This window comes from Nanorana parkeri, unplaced genomic scaffold, assembly GCF_000935625.1.
Source record: "Nanorana parkeri isolate BGI_ZX_2015 unplaced genomic scaffold, ASM93562v1 scaffold19, whole genome shotgun sequence".
Taxonomy (NCBI): domain Eukaryota; kingdom Metazoa; phylum Chordata; class Amphibia; order Anura; family Dicroglossidae; genus Nanorana; species Nanorana parkeri.
The window spans coordinates 10,186-27,815 of NW_017306287.1; the positions used below are offsets into that span (position 1 = coordinate 10,186).

Consider the following 17,630-nt stretch of genomic DNA (forward strand, 5'->3'; position numbering starts at 1 on the left):
TCGATTCACTGTTATTACCTGGTCAATCCCCCTCCTCAAAGTCTGTGCCAGTTAGTTGCGCTCCTTCCCTTCCTCTATCTAAACTCCGCCTACTGACTGGATGGCAGAAACCACCTGACCAATTGCCCCAGTTTTTGATCACATGACCAGCACAGAGGTGAACTTAGAGTAGCATTTTGTCCATGAAATCCAGCTTTATGATCACGTTTGAGTAAATGTCTATTTTTGAGCTGACTGCTCTGCATGAATGTATAAAGTAAAGGTGATTCTTGTGTGACATGTGTATTTCCTCCATGAACGTCTCAATTCCTATTTCTGATTCCCTTATCCTCCTTCTTCTTTTAGGTTTTTAGTGGTTCAGATGGTATCAGACTCTCATGTCAAGTGCAGGCCAGTATATGTAGTAATGCGCGGTTCAGTATAATTATATGACTGGTGTCAGTGTAGCCGCTTCCCATTCTCTATAACTGGAATAACCACTTCAACCATAAACTGAACGTATAGGAATTCGTTTTTTTACATTTGGACATTTAAGACAGGAAGTGAAAGGAAACCCAAAATGTATACATTTTTCACCATAACAGGAGGTGAGATCTTCCAATGGGGGGCAACTGTTTTGGTGACAACTTTCGAAGTTGATGGGGGTGGGGTGATATTATTCGTAGTTGTCCGTTCTGGGAATCCAAACTTCTCCAAGTCCTCATGCTGTTCACGGTATATTAGGGATGCACCGATACCGTTTTTTCGGCATAGAGTACCGATATTTCTCTTTCTGTACTCTCCAATACCGAGTACTGATACCGTTCCTTCCGCTAGCATGGAGCTGGCTTCCGGGCCAGTCAGGAAGCCGGACGGGGTGTCATTACCTGCCCCCCGGCTTCGTGATTGCCTGGGAAGCCGGCTCAATGCTGTTTGGCCGGCTTGATGCTGATTGGCTACGGAGATAGCGTCCCAGTCAATCAGCATGGAGCCGGCCAAACAGCATGGTGCCGGCCAAACAGCATGAAGCTGGCTTCCCGGCCAATCAGGACTCCATGTTCCCTTGCGGCACTGCTTGTCAGAGGAAATCTCCCTCTGACCAGAAGTTCCAGTATCGGAGGTAGGTATCGGAGCATTTGGGCAAGTATGAGTACTCGCCCAAATACTCAGTATCAGCACCGATACCGATACTAGTATCGGTATCCGTGCATCCCTACTGTATATGTTTTTCAGAGTTCCCTATAATAGTCAGGACTTGTGATGAATTGCTGAAAGTGCCTGCTGCACACCATAAATCATTGTGGCCAGTGTAGATAAGATAGGTGCTCGAAGATGTGAAGATAGGTCACCGGCACTCAAAAATAGGAAGAAAATATTGTTTATTGCAAATAACGTCACGTAAGTCAAAATTACCAACGTTTCCGGGGGCGCGCAGGGTCCCCTCCTCGGGGCAACACAGTGAATTGTAATTCAGCTGGGCTTGGTGTGAACCCAGTTCTCCTGGGGGTAGCCCCACTGCAAGGGTTAACTTTTCAATTTCCTGGAGATCTGCTTTAAATCAGCTTAATACATTCCATAAAAATGAGAGGTGTTCAGTGTCTTACAGCTTTCATTAGCGCAGCAGCAACAATCTGAGAAGAAAAGCCTGTCCTCTGCCAGCAGCTGCAAAAAAATGACCCTCGTTCTCTGTGCGGAAGCAGTGGTTTCTCTGCAGAGGTCCAATATACCCCATAATCAGAGCTATAGACCTTCAATCAACAAAGCCTATTCGCCCCGCTGATGGAGGAGCTCTACCTCTGATGTAACTTAGAGCTTTAAACTATCTCCATGGACTTCAGCTAACCCTCCCAGTGTTCTATGAATTACCAGCTCATGATATTTGCATTTATTGCATTGCTATTCATTTCTCTAGGCCCAAAAGCATGCAGCGGTGCTGCATAAGTACTGGAGGACCTTTGTTTTTTCATTATTAGAGTGCAGACAGGGCTCCGGCATCTGGCTTCAGATCCCCTAATCTACATAACTATCTGGGTAACTGTAGTTATGTCTTCCAGAAACGGCAGAATGCTGTTAGCATAGGAATGTCTGTGTGTGCACGTCGGCATGCATGTATTATATGGAGCCACAGCATCACCCCGTTCTATATATTAAAGTGGACTTGACGTTAGATAGATTTTTTCATTTTGAGTGAGTGCTAGGGAAAGTGTAATAATAAGTAAGTGTAAGTGTAATTATGTAAGTGTAATAAAAATGTAATAGTGCATAACAAAATAAATATATTATTTATAATAATAAAAGAAATATATATAAAGAAATATAAATACATTATTATGTGTTAAGTTATATGGCCGCAGGCCCCTCACCTGGAATTTCTGGCTTCCACGCACATGCGCGATACAGGCAAATAGCCTGTGAAAATCCTGGACCTGATCAGCTGTTTGAAGCAGCTGATGTAATGTTTATTGTGCCTCTGCACTCACTTGTGCGTTTAGCCGACGCCGCCTGCCGCTGCCGAGACCGCATCACCGGAAGCACACTGATAGAACATCGGCATTTCAGTCCAGGAAGTAGGAGCTGATTTTGGATGATGCCTGAACAAAGATGGCACCATCCTGGAGACAAAGCAGGTGAAGGCATCGTCAGGGGGGGTTGCTGTGATCTCTGTGAGAAGTAATAAATACCTGGACGTGTTACACGGACACATTACTTTGCATGCATGCATTTAACATGAAGCAATATATCTGATGACAGGTCCCCTTTAAGCACACAGCTCGCCCGAGCTATATAAAGTTACTCTGAGTGATGTCATGGCCGCCGTCTGTTGTAAACAAAGCGGGTGAAAGGGTTAAGCAGGCAGTGTCACATTGTGTCTGCTCCTTTCATAGATGCTGAGATCAGTGTCACATTGTGTTTGGTCTCTTCATTATCACTGAGCTCTGTGTATGGTTGTGTTGGCCATTGTCTGCTCGTGTCCCGCTCCCTCAAACTCTTCATTTTCTGTTATTTTTGGTCTGCTCTTCCTTTTCTCTCTTGTGAGAAGCGAAGAGGTCACTGCGTTCTGCTCTAAAACACGCCTGACATTTATGGAAGGCGTCCGGCTTTTTGAAGACTGAAAAGTCTGAAGATGAAACCCTAAATCTTAATGGGACAATGGCCTCCGACTTGAGGACGGCAGCTGGAGAAGAGCTGAGAGGGCTTCACGTGGGAGGATTGGAGGCATTGTACTATTTCTTCAAGATCCGACGCTTCCTTTTCTGATTATGCGAGTTCACAATGTAACCTCGAAGTGGAGTTCTGCCATGAGTACATAGGCTGCCATTGCTGCCCTTCTCCTGAAAATGCTAGTTGCCCAGCTGTCCTGCTGAGGCTTTGTTTTCAATAGTTTGTTGTCCTTGTCATTGACCCCGATCAAATACTGTGTGCTGATAAGGAACACTTTTTAACACTGAACTCCAGCTGACATCCATATATGCAAGTTATTTTACCTGCCGCAGAATTTGTATTTCTGTCCATTCAGTTCTGAGATTTGCACAGCCCTGTCTCACAGGACAGGAGACCTGATTTATCGTGGACGCAGTTCAGTTACACTTAGCCCTCATTCAGATCTGTGCTGCGTGCACGGCCGCATCGGGCAGCTCCCGGGAAGGACAGGTGCTGCGTGTGATTTGTACGCAGCTGCCTGTCCTACTCTATGGGAGTACGCGGCCGTACGCCGCCGCCCTACGCTCACCCGACCATGTCCATACGGGTGCGGGTGTCCCGGCTCGGACGCAGACAGCATCCATCCTGTCAGCGTACAAGTATGGACACCTGCACCCACACACACGTGCAGGTCGGGTGACCGTATGGCGGCGTACGGCCACGTACTCCCATAGAGAAGAACAGGCTGCTGCGACAAATCACACGCAGCACCTGTCCTTCCCGGGAGCTGCCCGATACGCTCCACAGATCTGTACGGGCCTGAGGTTTCTTGTGTGAATGAGGCCTTACAGGTCCCTTCCGATGCCTGCAACTGGACAGTAAAAAGAGAAGCAGCAGACTGATAAGATCATCTCTCTGCTCTCTCCTCCTGTTAACTTGTCCCTAGTCAGCACATGATCACTCCAGTACCACTGATTGGCTTCTTGCGCTGTTTCTCCCTTCCCTAGTCTGAGCTCTGCTGTGCAGTGACTGCAAATTCAGGTACTTACACTGCTTGCAATGTAAAGGAGTTGTAAAGTCCCAGCATATCCTCTCCTGTTATAACATCAGCATTGTAATAGGAATGATCACTCCAGTACCACTTGAAGCCACTGGAGATGTTTCTGATAATACAATCGAAGCTTACATGAAAAAATCCGGGGTTATCCCCACTGCAAGGGTTAATTTTGTACATGCCGGCGTTCTCCTTTAACATTGCTCTCACCCTCACTTAAAGCCACGTCGATAGTCACTGATGGATTGTATTGCGCCAGCGGCAGGTTTCACAGTTGGTCACACACTGGCATTGTTGAGAACCCGCCCAGCTGGCACAGCCCACCTGACATTCTCAAATGTCTAATCCTCATTGTATAGACATAATCAGGCATTGAGAGGAACAGGGACATAGCTGTGCTCTGAGCAGGCGAGAAGTGTGTTGAAATATTCTCCGTGACGTGCGCGAACAAATTAAGATCATGTCGCTGTTTGGCTTGGGCCACTGATGGGCTTTAGTAAGAGTTCCGTGCGCTAATTTAGTCAATAAGTTAAAGGTGCATTCCATGCATTGGTATTCAGACTTGCTTGGGGGCATGGACTTGTCTGTTGGGTGGTTCTCACTTTTATCCTGGCATTCATCTCAAGGGTCCGGCTTCCTCGTCCAAGAATTGTTATTCTGGGTGGTCTTGAATAGGACCCTGTGCAAATGGAGTGCAAGCTGAATGCCAAGCAAAGTGGACCCTGTGCAAATGGAGTTAGGGCCAAGTCACACCATCTGGAGTGCGTTCCAGTGCGTTTGCCCTCTCTCTGTTTTTGGGCGGGAGGGGGCGTGGTGGTTCATTGAACGCAATGGCACCACAGCCACACCCCCCACCCGGGGTTGCGATCGCCGGCACCCGAACGCGTGGCATATTAGTGCCTGGGTTCCAATCCAGGCTGAGCGCACTGGAACGCACTTTTGATGGTGTGACTGGGCCCTCAAAGTTGAATGCCAGGCAAACAGGACCCTGTGCAAATGGAGTGAAAGCTGAATGCCAAGCAAACGGCTATATTGGCTTTGTAGCCTTGCGGCACTGGGGGTCCCTGGTTTAAATTACAGTCAGAACACTATCTGCATGGAGTTTGCATGTTCCCCCTGTGCTAGTGTGGGTTTCCTCAGGTTACTCTGGTTTCCACCAAAGACATGCCGGAAGGTTAATTGTCTCCTGTCTAAATTGGCCCTTTATGTGCGTGCAATAGGGTCCGTAGATGGGAAGCTCCTTGAGGGCAGCGACTGATGTGAATGCGTAGTCTGTAATGTAACACAAGCAGTCTGGTGATTTGACTGCAATTAAAGCCGATCACTGGATAAACAATAACATTACCCTTTCAGTGGGGTTACCCCCCTAACAGTGCAAGGGTTAACTGCTCTTTATTACCTAGGGGGGATCATTGAAAGCAGTTTTACTGACCTGATCACTGCTCCCACTGGCTCCAAGACTGGCCCCCGCAGCCTCTTTCCCCTTACACCCTGGAGGTCAGGGGGCCTGCTGACCTCATTGCTTCTAATGCAGGGTCCATAGCCCTGCATTAGCATGCTGGGGGATATTTCACTGCCGGAGGGGGAGTGGGGTGAGTGCCGGGGGAGTAAGTAAAACTGCTTTTACATTATCGTCCTAAAAATGAGCAGTTAACCCTTGCAGTGCAGAGTTAGCCCCAATGCATAGGTAGGTCTTTTTTATAATCTGGAGATATGTTTTAAATGGCCCAGCCAGGCCACCTCTCTTCCTCCAGCCTGACATTGGACAGTGGAGTAGCACTGGAAAGACTGATGAAATCCATCTCTCTGCTTTCTCCTCCTGTCAGCCTATTTCTGGTCAGTGCTGCTCTGCAGAGGATTACAAGAGAAGCAAAGTCTTTACATTAGGTGCATTTTAAGAGCTTTAAAGAGACAGTCACTTGACCCTCAGAAAGGCCCTTTGCTCAAGGCAGCTTTGTGACAGGAACGTCTCAATTCTGCCTCACAAGACTCATCCAGCTAAGGAAAGCTAAAAGATGGATTACATTTCATAGGCTGAGCAGTTATAAGAATTTAAGACTGAATACTCTATAAGCCTGATCATGACTGGTCCCCTTCAAAGCCCAACTCCAGTCAAAACTATGTGTGGCCCCCTTTGGGGAGACTTTCTCTTACTTCCTGCCTCTGTGACACCTTGACACACCAGGGCAGGTTCATTACTCTAATAAAATATGAGTATTTGTTGCTTTTCCTGTCTCCTTGATTTCCCTTTCATTTCCTGTGCCTGTGAAATGCATCCAACGGAGACGCCGACATCGGTAAAACCTGACGGAGGTTCTGAGCTTTTCCTATTCCATCCAACATGTAAAAAGCCGCTTTGGTTGGTGTTGTTCTTTAAAGATTTCTGATCTCAGAGTTTTAGCAGAAAGCCCGAACGTATTCTTTTCATCTGTGAGCTTTCCTCCGACATTTCTTTTCACCACTGGGAACCTGCACTATGGCCATGTGCCCAACGATGGAGAACAATGATCATTGTCCCGCAGAAAGCGATTTTCCAGAAATAAGTCTGGGTGGACGAGCTATGGCGGCCCCGGGGGGAATAAACCTTTGCAGTTGTGTAAACAAGGCCACGCACTAAGGCGTGGTAACATAGGACGCTACAGGTTTAAATGGCCATCAATAGAAAGGACAATGGTGAAATATGTGGTTACATAAAAGAGGGGTCCTCCATGCGTCAACAGTGCAGTGACTGGTGCTCAGTGACCTTTGAGTTCTGCCCTGAATTCTATGGGACATGGCGGCATGGAGTTTGCATATTCTTGCCATGTTTTGGTGGGTTACCTTGGATATTACAGTATACTGTAAGTAAGTATACTTACAAAGCCATCCACAACTCTGCCCCCAGCTATTTCTCAAACCTTGTCTCAAAGTATCACCCTAACCGCCCCCTCCGCTCTTCCCAAGACCTCCTGCCCTCTAACGCCCTTGTCAACTCCTCCCATGCTCACCTCTAGAACTTCTCTAGAGTCCCTCCCATCCTCTGGAACTCTTTACCCCAACCTGTCCGTCTATCTCCCACTCTGACTGCCTTTACGCATTCCCTAAAGACTCATCTCTTCAGGGAAGCCGATCCCCCCTCAAACCAACCACTCAACCATCTTAAGAAGAAATCTCCCAAAACTGCTATAGAGCGTTGCTATCATAGTCCATTTACAAATGGATGCTCCGACTTTAAACTTATGTTGCTGTTTCCAGAGTGCTGCACAATGAGTACCAAAGTACTGCTTGGGCCCCAGGGCTCTGTAATAGAAGCTAAAAAGGCCACGTCTGAGCCCCTTGCAGTGATTGTTGATGGATGATTGTTCCTGCCTTCTTCAGCCCACACCTGACGTACTAATTTTGGGTGAAATGACTCTGAATATGTTTTTTTACAATTCTGTTGTGCTTTGTCCTCAATTAATTACTATGTCTGCCTTCTCTTGCCCAGGTGGTCCAGCGCATCAAAGCCATAGCGAATGAGACACGGTTGTTGGTTATCGACAGAGAGGCGGATGAGTATCGGCGGCTTTCACAGACCAGTTCGCCTCCGGAGTCTCAGCCCAATTCCAGCGCCCCTTCCTCCCCCTCTGTGAGTAACAATAATGGCGACGTTTGGAAAACCAAGAACGACACCACCATCGAAGACCAGCTTCAGAATAACCACAGCACGGAGAACGGCAAACAGGTAACAGAGAGAGGGAGATGATTCTCAGAGCATTTGTATTGTCTTGTATGCTCATGTGTCATTCATTAATACCAGTCTGCCTCTGCAGCATATGATCAGGCTTGGTATGTGGTTTATAGCTTGCTCTATGTAAATCCTTTTAGAGGCAATGGCGTTGTTCACACCAAGCAGAGTGTGCTATAAGCCTTTATAGATAGCAAAACCTAAGAGAGAATATGAAGCCTCATGTATGAAGAGCCTGACTGATGAGCAGCCTGTTTTTCCCTCATGGCGATTGCCTGTGGTCTCCCTTAGGGCCAGATCACACTACTCATTTGGTAGCAGAGATTTTCAACGGCTACAAATCTGTCTGATATTTTCTCTGGTGATTTGTAACTAGCTACAGAGCTGCTGCACTCGCAACAAATCGGTGTAAACATTTTCTCCGGCGATTTCTATCTGGCTGCATGGTTGCAGCTGTAGCTGGCTACTATGATTCTCTAGGCAGCTAGAAATCTATGCTGTGCCATTTGTCATCAGTCATCAGCAGTTGTGCTGGATAACACCTGTTGTGGCTGATGATCCAATAAAGATAACATGAGTACCTTTAATGGCCGATGATCCCATAGTGATAACATGAATGCCTTTTGAGGCCGATGATCCCATAGTGATAACATGAGTACCTTTTGCGGCCGATGATCCCATAGTGATAACATGAGTACCTTTTGCGGCCGATGATCACAGAAATTTAACATGAGCACCTTTAACGGTCGATGATTCCATAGTGATCACATGAATACCTTTTGCGGCCGATGATCCCATAGTGATAACACGAATAACTTTAACAGCCGATGATCCCATAGTGATAACATGAATACCTTTTGAGGCCGATGATCCCATAGTGATAACATGAGTACCTTTTGAGGCCGATGATCCCATAGTGATAACATGAGTACCTTTTGAGGCCGATGATCCCATAAAAATAACATGAAAACCTTTAATGGCTGATGATCCCATAGTGACAACATGAATACCTTTAACGGTCGATGATTCCATAGTGAGAACATGAATACCTTTTGCGGCCGATGATCCCATAGTGATAACATGAGTACCTTTAACGGCTGATGATCCCATAGGGATAACATGAATACCTTTTGAGGCCGATGATCCCATAGTGATAACATGAGTACCTTTTGAGGCCGATGATCCCATAAAAATAACATGAAAACCTTTAATGGCTGATGATCCCATAGTGATAACATGAATACCTTTTGAGGCCGATGATCCCATAGTGATAATATGAGTACCATTTGCGGCCTATGATCCCATAGTGATAACATGAATACCTTTTGCAGCCGATGATCCCATAGTAATAACATGAATACCTTTTGAGGCCGATGATCCCATAGTGATAATATGAGTACCTTTTGCGGCCGATGATCCCATAGTGACAACATGAATACCTTTAACGGTCGATGATTCCATAGTGATAACATGAATACCTTTTGCGGCCGATGATCCCATAGTGATAACATGAGTACCTTTAACGGCTGATGATCCCATAGGGATAACATGAATACCTTTTGAGGCCGATGATCCCATAGTGATAACATGAATACCTTTTGAGGCCGATGATCCCATAGTAATAACATGAATACCTTTTGAGGCCGATGATCCCATTGTGATAATATGAGTACCTTTTACGGCCGATGATGCTGTAAAGATAACATGAATACCTTTTGCGGCCGATGATCCCATAGTGATAACGAAGGTATCTTTTGAGGATGATAATCCCATAGTGATAACTACATTTTGAGGAGGATGATCCCGCAGCAATAACAAAGGTACCTTATGAGGATGGCGTTCCCATAGCGATAAGGAAGGTATCTTTTGAGGATGGTGATCCCATAGTAAAACATAGATACCTTTTGAGGATGATGATCCCATTGCGATAATGAAGGTACCATGTGAGGATGATGATCCCATAGCAATACCATAGATACCTTTTGAGGATGGTGATCCCATTGCTAGCTCCAAAATCTGGTAAAAGTTTTTGGTTCAGCGATAAAGTCTTTGGAATCGCTAAGACACAGACCTTCTATTCCTTCAAATCAGACTTTTTCCTAGCAATCAAAATGCACATGAGAGAGATTCTGTAGCTGCTACAAAGTCAAGATGTCATATCACAGAACCCTCGCATGTCCTGACCTACCCGTGCAGAAGAGCTTGGTTGTGAAGAGGGATAGACACAATACATGAGGTCCTTGTTTCTGTATTCATGTATTATATATTGCTTGAGACCTTGTACATTTGTGTCTTTGGTCTTTATGACCAGGTATACCTTACAGGAGTGTAACTTTCGCTATTTATAAAACCAGTGCTAGGAATGTATTGGTTTCTCCAGTACGGGTGTCCCGTGATTGGACGTGAACGGTTACCATAGACCAATGCAATCAGATTTTCCCTGCCGTTCTCTAGTCTTGCCTCTGAAGGGGAAATGGTTTTGCTGTGGGTGACAACGGCATTTCTCCTGTCAGACACTCTTCAGTCCTGAGGCCTCGTGCCATGAAACTGCCTTTTCAGATTTGGTAATTTTTGTGCGCACAAACTACAGCGCTCTTCCAGTTGTGTTTAGAATATCCCAGGGGCCCCCCGAGGCTTTTCTGTTGGGGGTCCGTTACCTCTCCCCCCTCCCCCGTTTCCTGATTCTCAGGCTCACGATGGAGCCTTGTTGTCAGGGATTTGATAACATGAGTACCTTTAACGGCTGATGATCCCATAGGGATAACATGAATACCTTTTGAGGCCGATGATCCCATAGTGATAACATGAATACCTTTTGAGGCCGATGATCCCATAGTAATAACATGAATACCTTTTGAGGCCGATGATCCCATTGTGATAATATGAGTACCTTTTACGGCCGATGATGCTGTAAAGATAACATGAATACCTTTTGCGGCCGATGATCCCATAGTGATAACGAAGGTATCTTTTGAGGATGATAATCCCATAGTGATAACTACATTTTGAGGAGGATGATCCCGCAGCAATAACAAAGGTACCTTATGAGGATGGCGTTCCCATAGCGATAAGGAAGGTATCTTTTGAGGATGGTGATCCCATAGTAAAACATAGATACCTTTTGAGGATGATGATCCCATTGCGATAATGAAGGTACCATGTGAGGATGATGATCCCATAGCAATACCATAGATACCTTTTGAGGATGGTGATCCCATTGCTAGCTCCAAAATCTGGTAAAAGTTTTTGGTTCAGCGATAAAGTCTTTGGAATCGCTAAGACACAGACCTTCTATTCCTTCAAATCAGACTTTTTCCTAGCAATCAAAATGCACATGAGAGAGATTCTGTAGCTGCTACAAAGTCAAGATGTCATATCACAGAACCCTCGCATGTCCTGACCTACCCGTGCAGAAGAGCTTGGTTGTGAAGAGGGATAGACACAATACATGAGGTCCTTGTTTCTGTATTCATGTATTATATATTGCTTGAGACCTTGTACATTTGTGTCTTTGGTCTTTATGACCAGGTATACCTTACAGGAGTGTAACTTTCGCTATTTATAAAACCAGTGCTAGGAATGTATTGGTTTCTCCAGTACGGGTGTCCCGTGATTGGACGTGAACGGTTACCATAGACCAATGCAATCAGATTTTCCCTGCCGTTCTCTAGTCTTGCCTCTGAAGGGGAAATGGTTTTGCTGTGGGTGACAACGGCATTTCTCCTGTCAGACACTCTTCAGTCCTGAGGCCTCGTGCCATGAAACTGCCTTTTCAGATTTGGTAATTTTTGTGCGCACAAACTACAGCGCTCTTCCAGTTGTGTTTAGAATATCCCAGGGGCCCCCCGAGGCTTTTCTGTTGGGGGTCCGTTACCTCTCCCCCCTCCCCCGTTTCCTGATTCTCAGGCTCACGATGGAGCCTTGTTGTCAGGGATTTGGTACTCAGGCATGTAACAAACACTAGGTCGGAGCAATGTGACATAAAGCAGAGCAGGGGGCTGGGAGTTCAAGCCGAGGGGATTTTGTGCTCGAAGTTGAAATCTTTCTTGTTGTGATCAATTCTACTCGGATTTCTTGAACTATGGACCAAGCAAACGGCTATTTTGTTGGACGCTTGCTGCTTTTTGTCATGAGTTTTGCATTCAAATAAAAAAAAAAAAATGTTATAGGAAAATGTCTGTGAACAATGGTAGAGATTTTGAGATTTTGGTTGTTCATGTTGTTATGAATGTCAGGATTTCGGGTAAACCAGAATAAAATTGGACTGCTGGGTCATACATGGACACCACAGTCCGCATTCCATTCTGGCGTCCCTCCTTCCCTATACAGAAACGTGGTCCACATGTGGCACCGAGGGTTTTGCTTTTACTTAAAGGGAAACATGGACTTGACGGTCGTGTGTCTTCTTTCAATCTATGTAATGATATAAGGGTTTAGGCTAATTCTATGTTTGCTGTTTCTTTTAAGTTTATATGTTTTTAAACTGTAGTTTTATATATATTTTTGATAAGTATATTTATATAAAATGTGTATTTTTTACAAACATGACAAAGGGCTTTTAAATCTCTTATAGCACCACAGCAGGTGAAGCTTGCTTTGCAGCTCTCTTTGTCTGATTGAAACCTCTTAGTGAGCCGTCCGATAAGAGCAGCCACTGCCGGGCTGACTCATTGAGTTCTATAAAGCTTTTATCAGCGTAGATGAGAGTGGTGCAATGTTTTTTTGCTGCCTTCACACCTCTGTGCTACGGCATTACACGACACACTTTGACCCAATTATACTCACCTTCCGCCAAACTTGACCGGAACTTTGCTGCTCTGTCAGAGCCTTTGCAAAATGCCATGGGGAAGCATGTGCCCTGATGGGAAAATTTCTCCTCACTTCCTGTTCTGTTTGACACCCGTCACCTGGACAGGATCGTTGCCAGCGGGGACATGAACAGCAGTAAAACATGTCTCAGAAGCTTAGTCATTCTCCAGAAAGTGGTTTTTATTACTGTCTGTGTCTCTCTTACACAGACTTCATCTTGCTTCCTGTTTTGACAGCTGTCCCTCAGACAGAAAGTGAAGGAAAGCTCCTCAATAGTAACACAGACCACATAAAGGACTCTTGCTAATAAAAAAGTATTTTTTCCTAACTTCCTGTTCTGACCCCCATCCAATAGAAATTGAGGGGACATATTTCCAATGGGCAAAAGAACATGGACACCGGCACTCCAAAAGCAGATAGAATACGTTTATTTATTGACGTACATGCAAAAAGGTAGCATAGCACACTTAGTGTGCTATGCTACCTTTTTGCATGTACGTCAATAAATATATTCTTTTGCATCATTATGACGGTGGCCATCCGCCGACTACTACCGACTATTGTCAGATGGCACATATAATGAGTGCACATGTAGAATGCCATAGCATTAGACAGTTCATATCCCTCCCTAACCTACACACAATGTCTCCAAGGTATTGCGGGATTTCCGTAGGGAATGCAGGCGCTATGTCTAATTAAAATGAAAAGAATAAAAGGAAGTGCTTTGATTTTCTAGTCAAACTGTGGAAAATTTCAAACACATGTGTTTGACTTCACTAATACTGGACCTGACACGTCTAGCCAGGAGTACATGGCAGCTAGCTGTGCATGTGGGCAAAGGGGGTGACTTCTCTTCACCCCTTCACTTCCCGCATGAGAACGAATACCGACTGTTGGGGCCGGCTGTGATCTGAGGTTCTCCAATGGCAGGTGATGGACATATTGTTTAGAGCCGGCTGTGATCCGAAGTTATCCAATTGCAGGTGAGGGACATATTGTCAGGGCCGGCTGTGATCTGAGGTTCTCCAATGGCAGGTGATGGACATATTGTTAGAGCCGGCTGTGATCTGAGGTTCTCCAATGGCAGATGATGGACATATTGTCAGGGCCGGCTGTGATCTGAGGTTCTCCAATGGCAGGTGATGGACATATGTTTTCTGTCAATTACGTCTTGCCACCAAATGAGTTTACAGCCTGTAGTTCCTGTCATGTACAAAAAGGAGTAGGGCTGCAACAACTAATCGACATAATCGATTATAATCGATTATTGAAAAAGTTGTCAACTTTTTCAATCATCGATTAATCGGCTTCCGATTGGTTGGCCAGGAGGTAGCTTGATTTGAATGTACCATTTTAATGACAATGACATTTCGAATGTAACCAATTTTTAAAATTATGTCTATCTTAATGTTATAATAAATCAATTGTTTATACAAAATCATGTCTGTTTGTTGGACATTTCGTATGGTTTGGACACTTTTAAAGCCCCGCTTTTCTCTATTTTTCTTGTACACACTGTAAAGTAGGCATGATGAACTCAAATGGAACAGTGAGACAAACTGAGTGCACTAAGGGATCTTCCAATGGGGACACAAGTTCTAAGAAAATGAAGACTTTATCAACTGCTTGGTCCTCATTCAGTTTACATTGTTACACCTCTGAGGGACACTGTTGAAGAAGGAACTGGTGGGCCTCATGTGGCCCAGCACACCATTTTACATGCCTGATGTCATAGTTCCTTGGCTGGCATGCTGGTCCTGTTTCCAACAGCCAGTCAAGTAGCCTGGTCAGGTTATCAATGACCGCTCCTGTATTTACAGAGTCTCTTCAAAGCCCACCCGCCAACCTTTCCCATGCTCCCCCGGCAATCTGTTCCTTAGTTGGACCAGCCCTAAAATACTCAGTTTTTATGGGTATGGGGGAGCATGTGACCTCCATGACGCCGTGCTTGGGACTGAGCGGCTAGTTGCCTGCCGGAAAACACTTTGACTTGGGGGAGGAGGGTGACATCATTAGTCCTGTGTAAGGTCCAACACAGAGCTTACTCAAGGTTAGGACTGCGGAGAAATGGAGATGCCGGAGAATAAGGAGAAGGCAAGTGTAAGTGGGTTTGGCAGTGGGCTTTAATGGGACTCTGTAGCTTTGTTGTGAATGTCAATGAGAGGGTCTCTTTAGGAAAGGCAGTGGGTAGTGATGATGGCCTAAGTACGTTTGAGAAATAAGAATTCAATGTACGTCTTCCTTGGAGGCTCCTGTAATGCAGCCCAAAGTCTTATATGTAGCATTTTCTCCCCGGGTGCCCCTGTGGATTGTCCCTGGCCTCACACTGTGCGCGGGTGATTTTCCTGTGGTTGGATCGGTTCCCCTGGCACTGCGCTCCCTTTAACAGATCATCACCGGAATAATTGCTGCTGTCGGCCGCTGTGCCATGAGCCATGAGCCATGTCTGTTTCCAAAGTTCCTCCTTATTAACGAGCTCCCTGAGGTGTGAAGGCTTTTTTACATTGTACTCCATTCTGTGGAATTCCCAACTACCATGCAGCAAATTTCGGGATTATAGTTAGAACGCAATACTAAAGTGGGCGTGAGGGGCAATCTTATTAATAAAGTGACCCTGTTCTTTGTCCATGCAGGTCAAGGCAAAAAGTTTGATTTAAATGAGCACCCTCCCCGGCTGTACATATTTTCCTTCCTTTCACTCCCCCACCATTCTGACTTGCTGTCAGGAGCAAGACAAAAACAGGCCATTGTAAGCTCTAAATTGACTTGCCGGAGCATGCACAGTGCTGAGTACTGTCGCCCTGCTCCCATATGACAGCTCTGAGCCATCGGAAGGCACCAGGAGTATCACACAGGGAATGCCCTAAAGCACTGAGTATTCTTCTCTCCCAGTGGGAGGAGCACAAAGGAAAGGTGAGCATGTGCTGCTGGGGACGGACAAAGTTAAATTAATCTACAAGCTCCTGTGTGACAATCTAAACGGGTCCCAAATCCAGTTACTATGTCGTGCACAAGTCTCATAAAACAAAAACTTCCTACCTCTTCCTCCCTGACTGATCCAAATCCTCCTTCATTTGCGTCTCACACGCTCTCCCTCCCAGACACTGCAGCTCAGAGTGGGAGGGTTTCAGCAGCAGAGGCAGAGCTGTCAATCTAGAAAGCAGTGGGTGGGGCCAGGTGAGGCCAAGTGATAATTGACAAGCTGCTTGCTTATGAACCAGCAGTGACAATGCTGATAGCCATGCACCCTGCAACATCTTCTCCCCCTGTAGGTACAGCCTTCATGAGAGTGACAACTCTGAATTCAGAGGTACAGCACCGCTGTCACCCCATCAAAATACTACACTGGCAGATCTAGTGCAGCAAACTCCGGCCCCCCGGTTCCACAACAGCTGGAGGGCTGGAGTTTGCCCACCCCTGCTCTAAAGCAACCAGAAGGAAAGGTTTGCCAAAGTTGGTCCTATACAAGTTATTCTATATAAGGTTTCTAAAGTGTATCTAACCCCAAGAATAAAAATGTAGCATACTGCAGCTTACCAGTCCTGAGATATAGTGGCTGCCTTTGTTTTTCTTTTTCAGAACACACAGAAAGCTACCAGAAATCCAGTGTCCTTGTAACTTCCTGTGCTGCAAAATGAGCACTCAAACATTATTTTGTGAACTACGCAACACCCCTCCTATGTTATGGAAAAGAGGGAGAGGTGTTTTGTAGCCTTGAGACACTTCCTGCCCTAAGATGACAACGCTCCATGGGTACAGCGAGGTGAGTGAGCGTTGTCACCCTAGGACAGGAAGTACGTTACTGGCAGGATCACCAGGTAAAAATAAAGGGAAATATCATATCTAAGGACTAGTAAGTTATATAACGTTTTGTTTTCTTGGGTTTAGTTCTGTCCTAGTCACCTTACTTCCTCTGGGCTCTTAATTTGGAGACGGATTGGGCTGAGGAGAAGTGGCCTCCCGTTCCGCCCAGGATTGGGTGGTACCCCCCAGACTATACACTGATAATGGACAGTGGTACAAAAGGGATCTTTATTGGCTATCACCCAGATTCCCAGCAGAACTGGCCCTGATCCAACCCGAAGATCTTATCCAGGCCATTGTATGTGGAGGAGTGCGGAGTTTTGATGTGCCGTTCAGGTTCCCACCAAAGCTGAGCGGTGCGGAGGGGTGTATATGGAGCTTTGTATACAGCGGTAACCCTCCTTATCTTATCTTGACTTTCACCCTCTTCTTGCATGTCAAGCTGACCTGACATTGGCTCACGTGGACTTTGTTAAAGTGCACCGGTCAGTTTGAGCACAGAGCATCATGGAGGAAATAGGGAATGTTATTTTCTTAAAGTGACCCCGTCACCTTGCCCACGCAGGGCAAAACCCAACCCCGGACCAATCTATAGTTGCCTTCACACCACTCCTCCACCATGCTTCTATCATTCCCGGTACGTCTGATCATCGGGAAGCATGAGACTTCCTCCCATGATGCATTTCTCAAACCTAGCAGCCAATCGTTAATCCTGAACGCTGTCACATGACGGACAGGGTGATGTCATCACTTGTAAGCTTACCTGGTGATTGCAATGGAGGAAGGGGCAGAGGGGGAGTACTGCCAAAGTAGTGTAGTGGATTTTAAGGAGACCCTACCTTTTGTCTCCTATTGGGTCTCTTTAGGAAGATTTTTGGGTTATTTGTAATGGATTTGTTGTATTTTGGGTTTGTAAAAGCTATGTTGGCTTTATCAAAACCCGATCACGCTGTCCTGGGCTCGGAATCTAAAAGCTAATGATAGCGCCATCGTGTGAAAGCTGTTTACCGGTACCTGGCCCACCAAGGACCAATGGAAGGTGTAACGGCTCTACCATTTGTATGCAGTCATACGGGCAGCTGTGCTATGGCTGAGCTGGGGTCCGTGCCATTACATCCCATGAGCAAGTCCACTGAA

At 45.8% G+C, this 17,630-nt stretch overlaps 1 protein-coding gene across 1 annotated transcript in view; it reads left to right on the top strand.

The window, feature by feature from the left end:
* SLC9A3R2 (SLC9A3 regulator 2) overlaps positions 1–17,630 on the top strand; it is a gene marked incomplete at its 5' end in the record, with an annotated part of 90,303 nt that overhangs the window by 6,268 nt on the left and 66,405 nt on the right. The window contains one exon of the mRNA XM_018561004.1: positions 7,641–7,877. Within this exon, the coding sequence (XP_018416506.1) occupies positions 7,641–7,877 (237 nt within the window). The remainder of the gene's footprint in view (positions 1–7,640; positions 7,878–17,630) is intronic.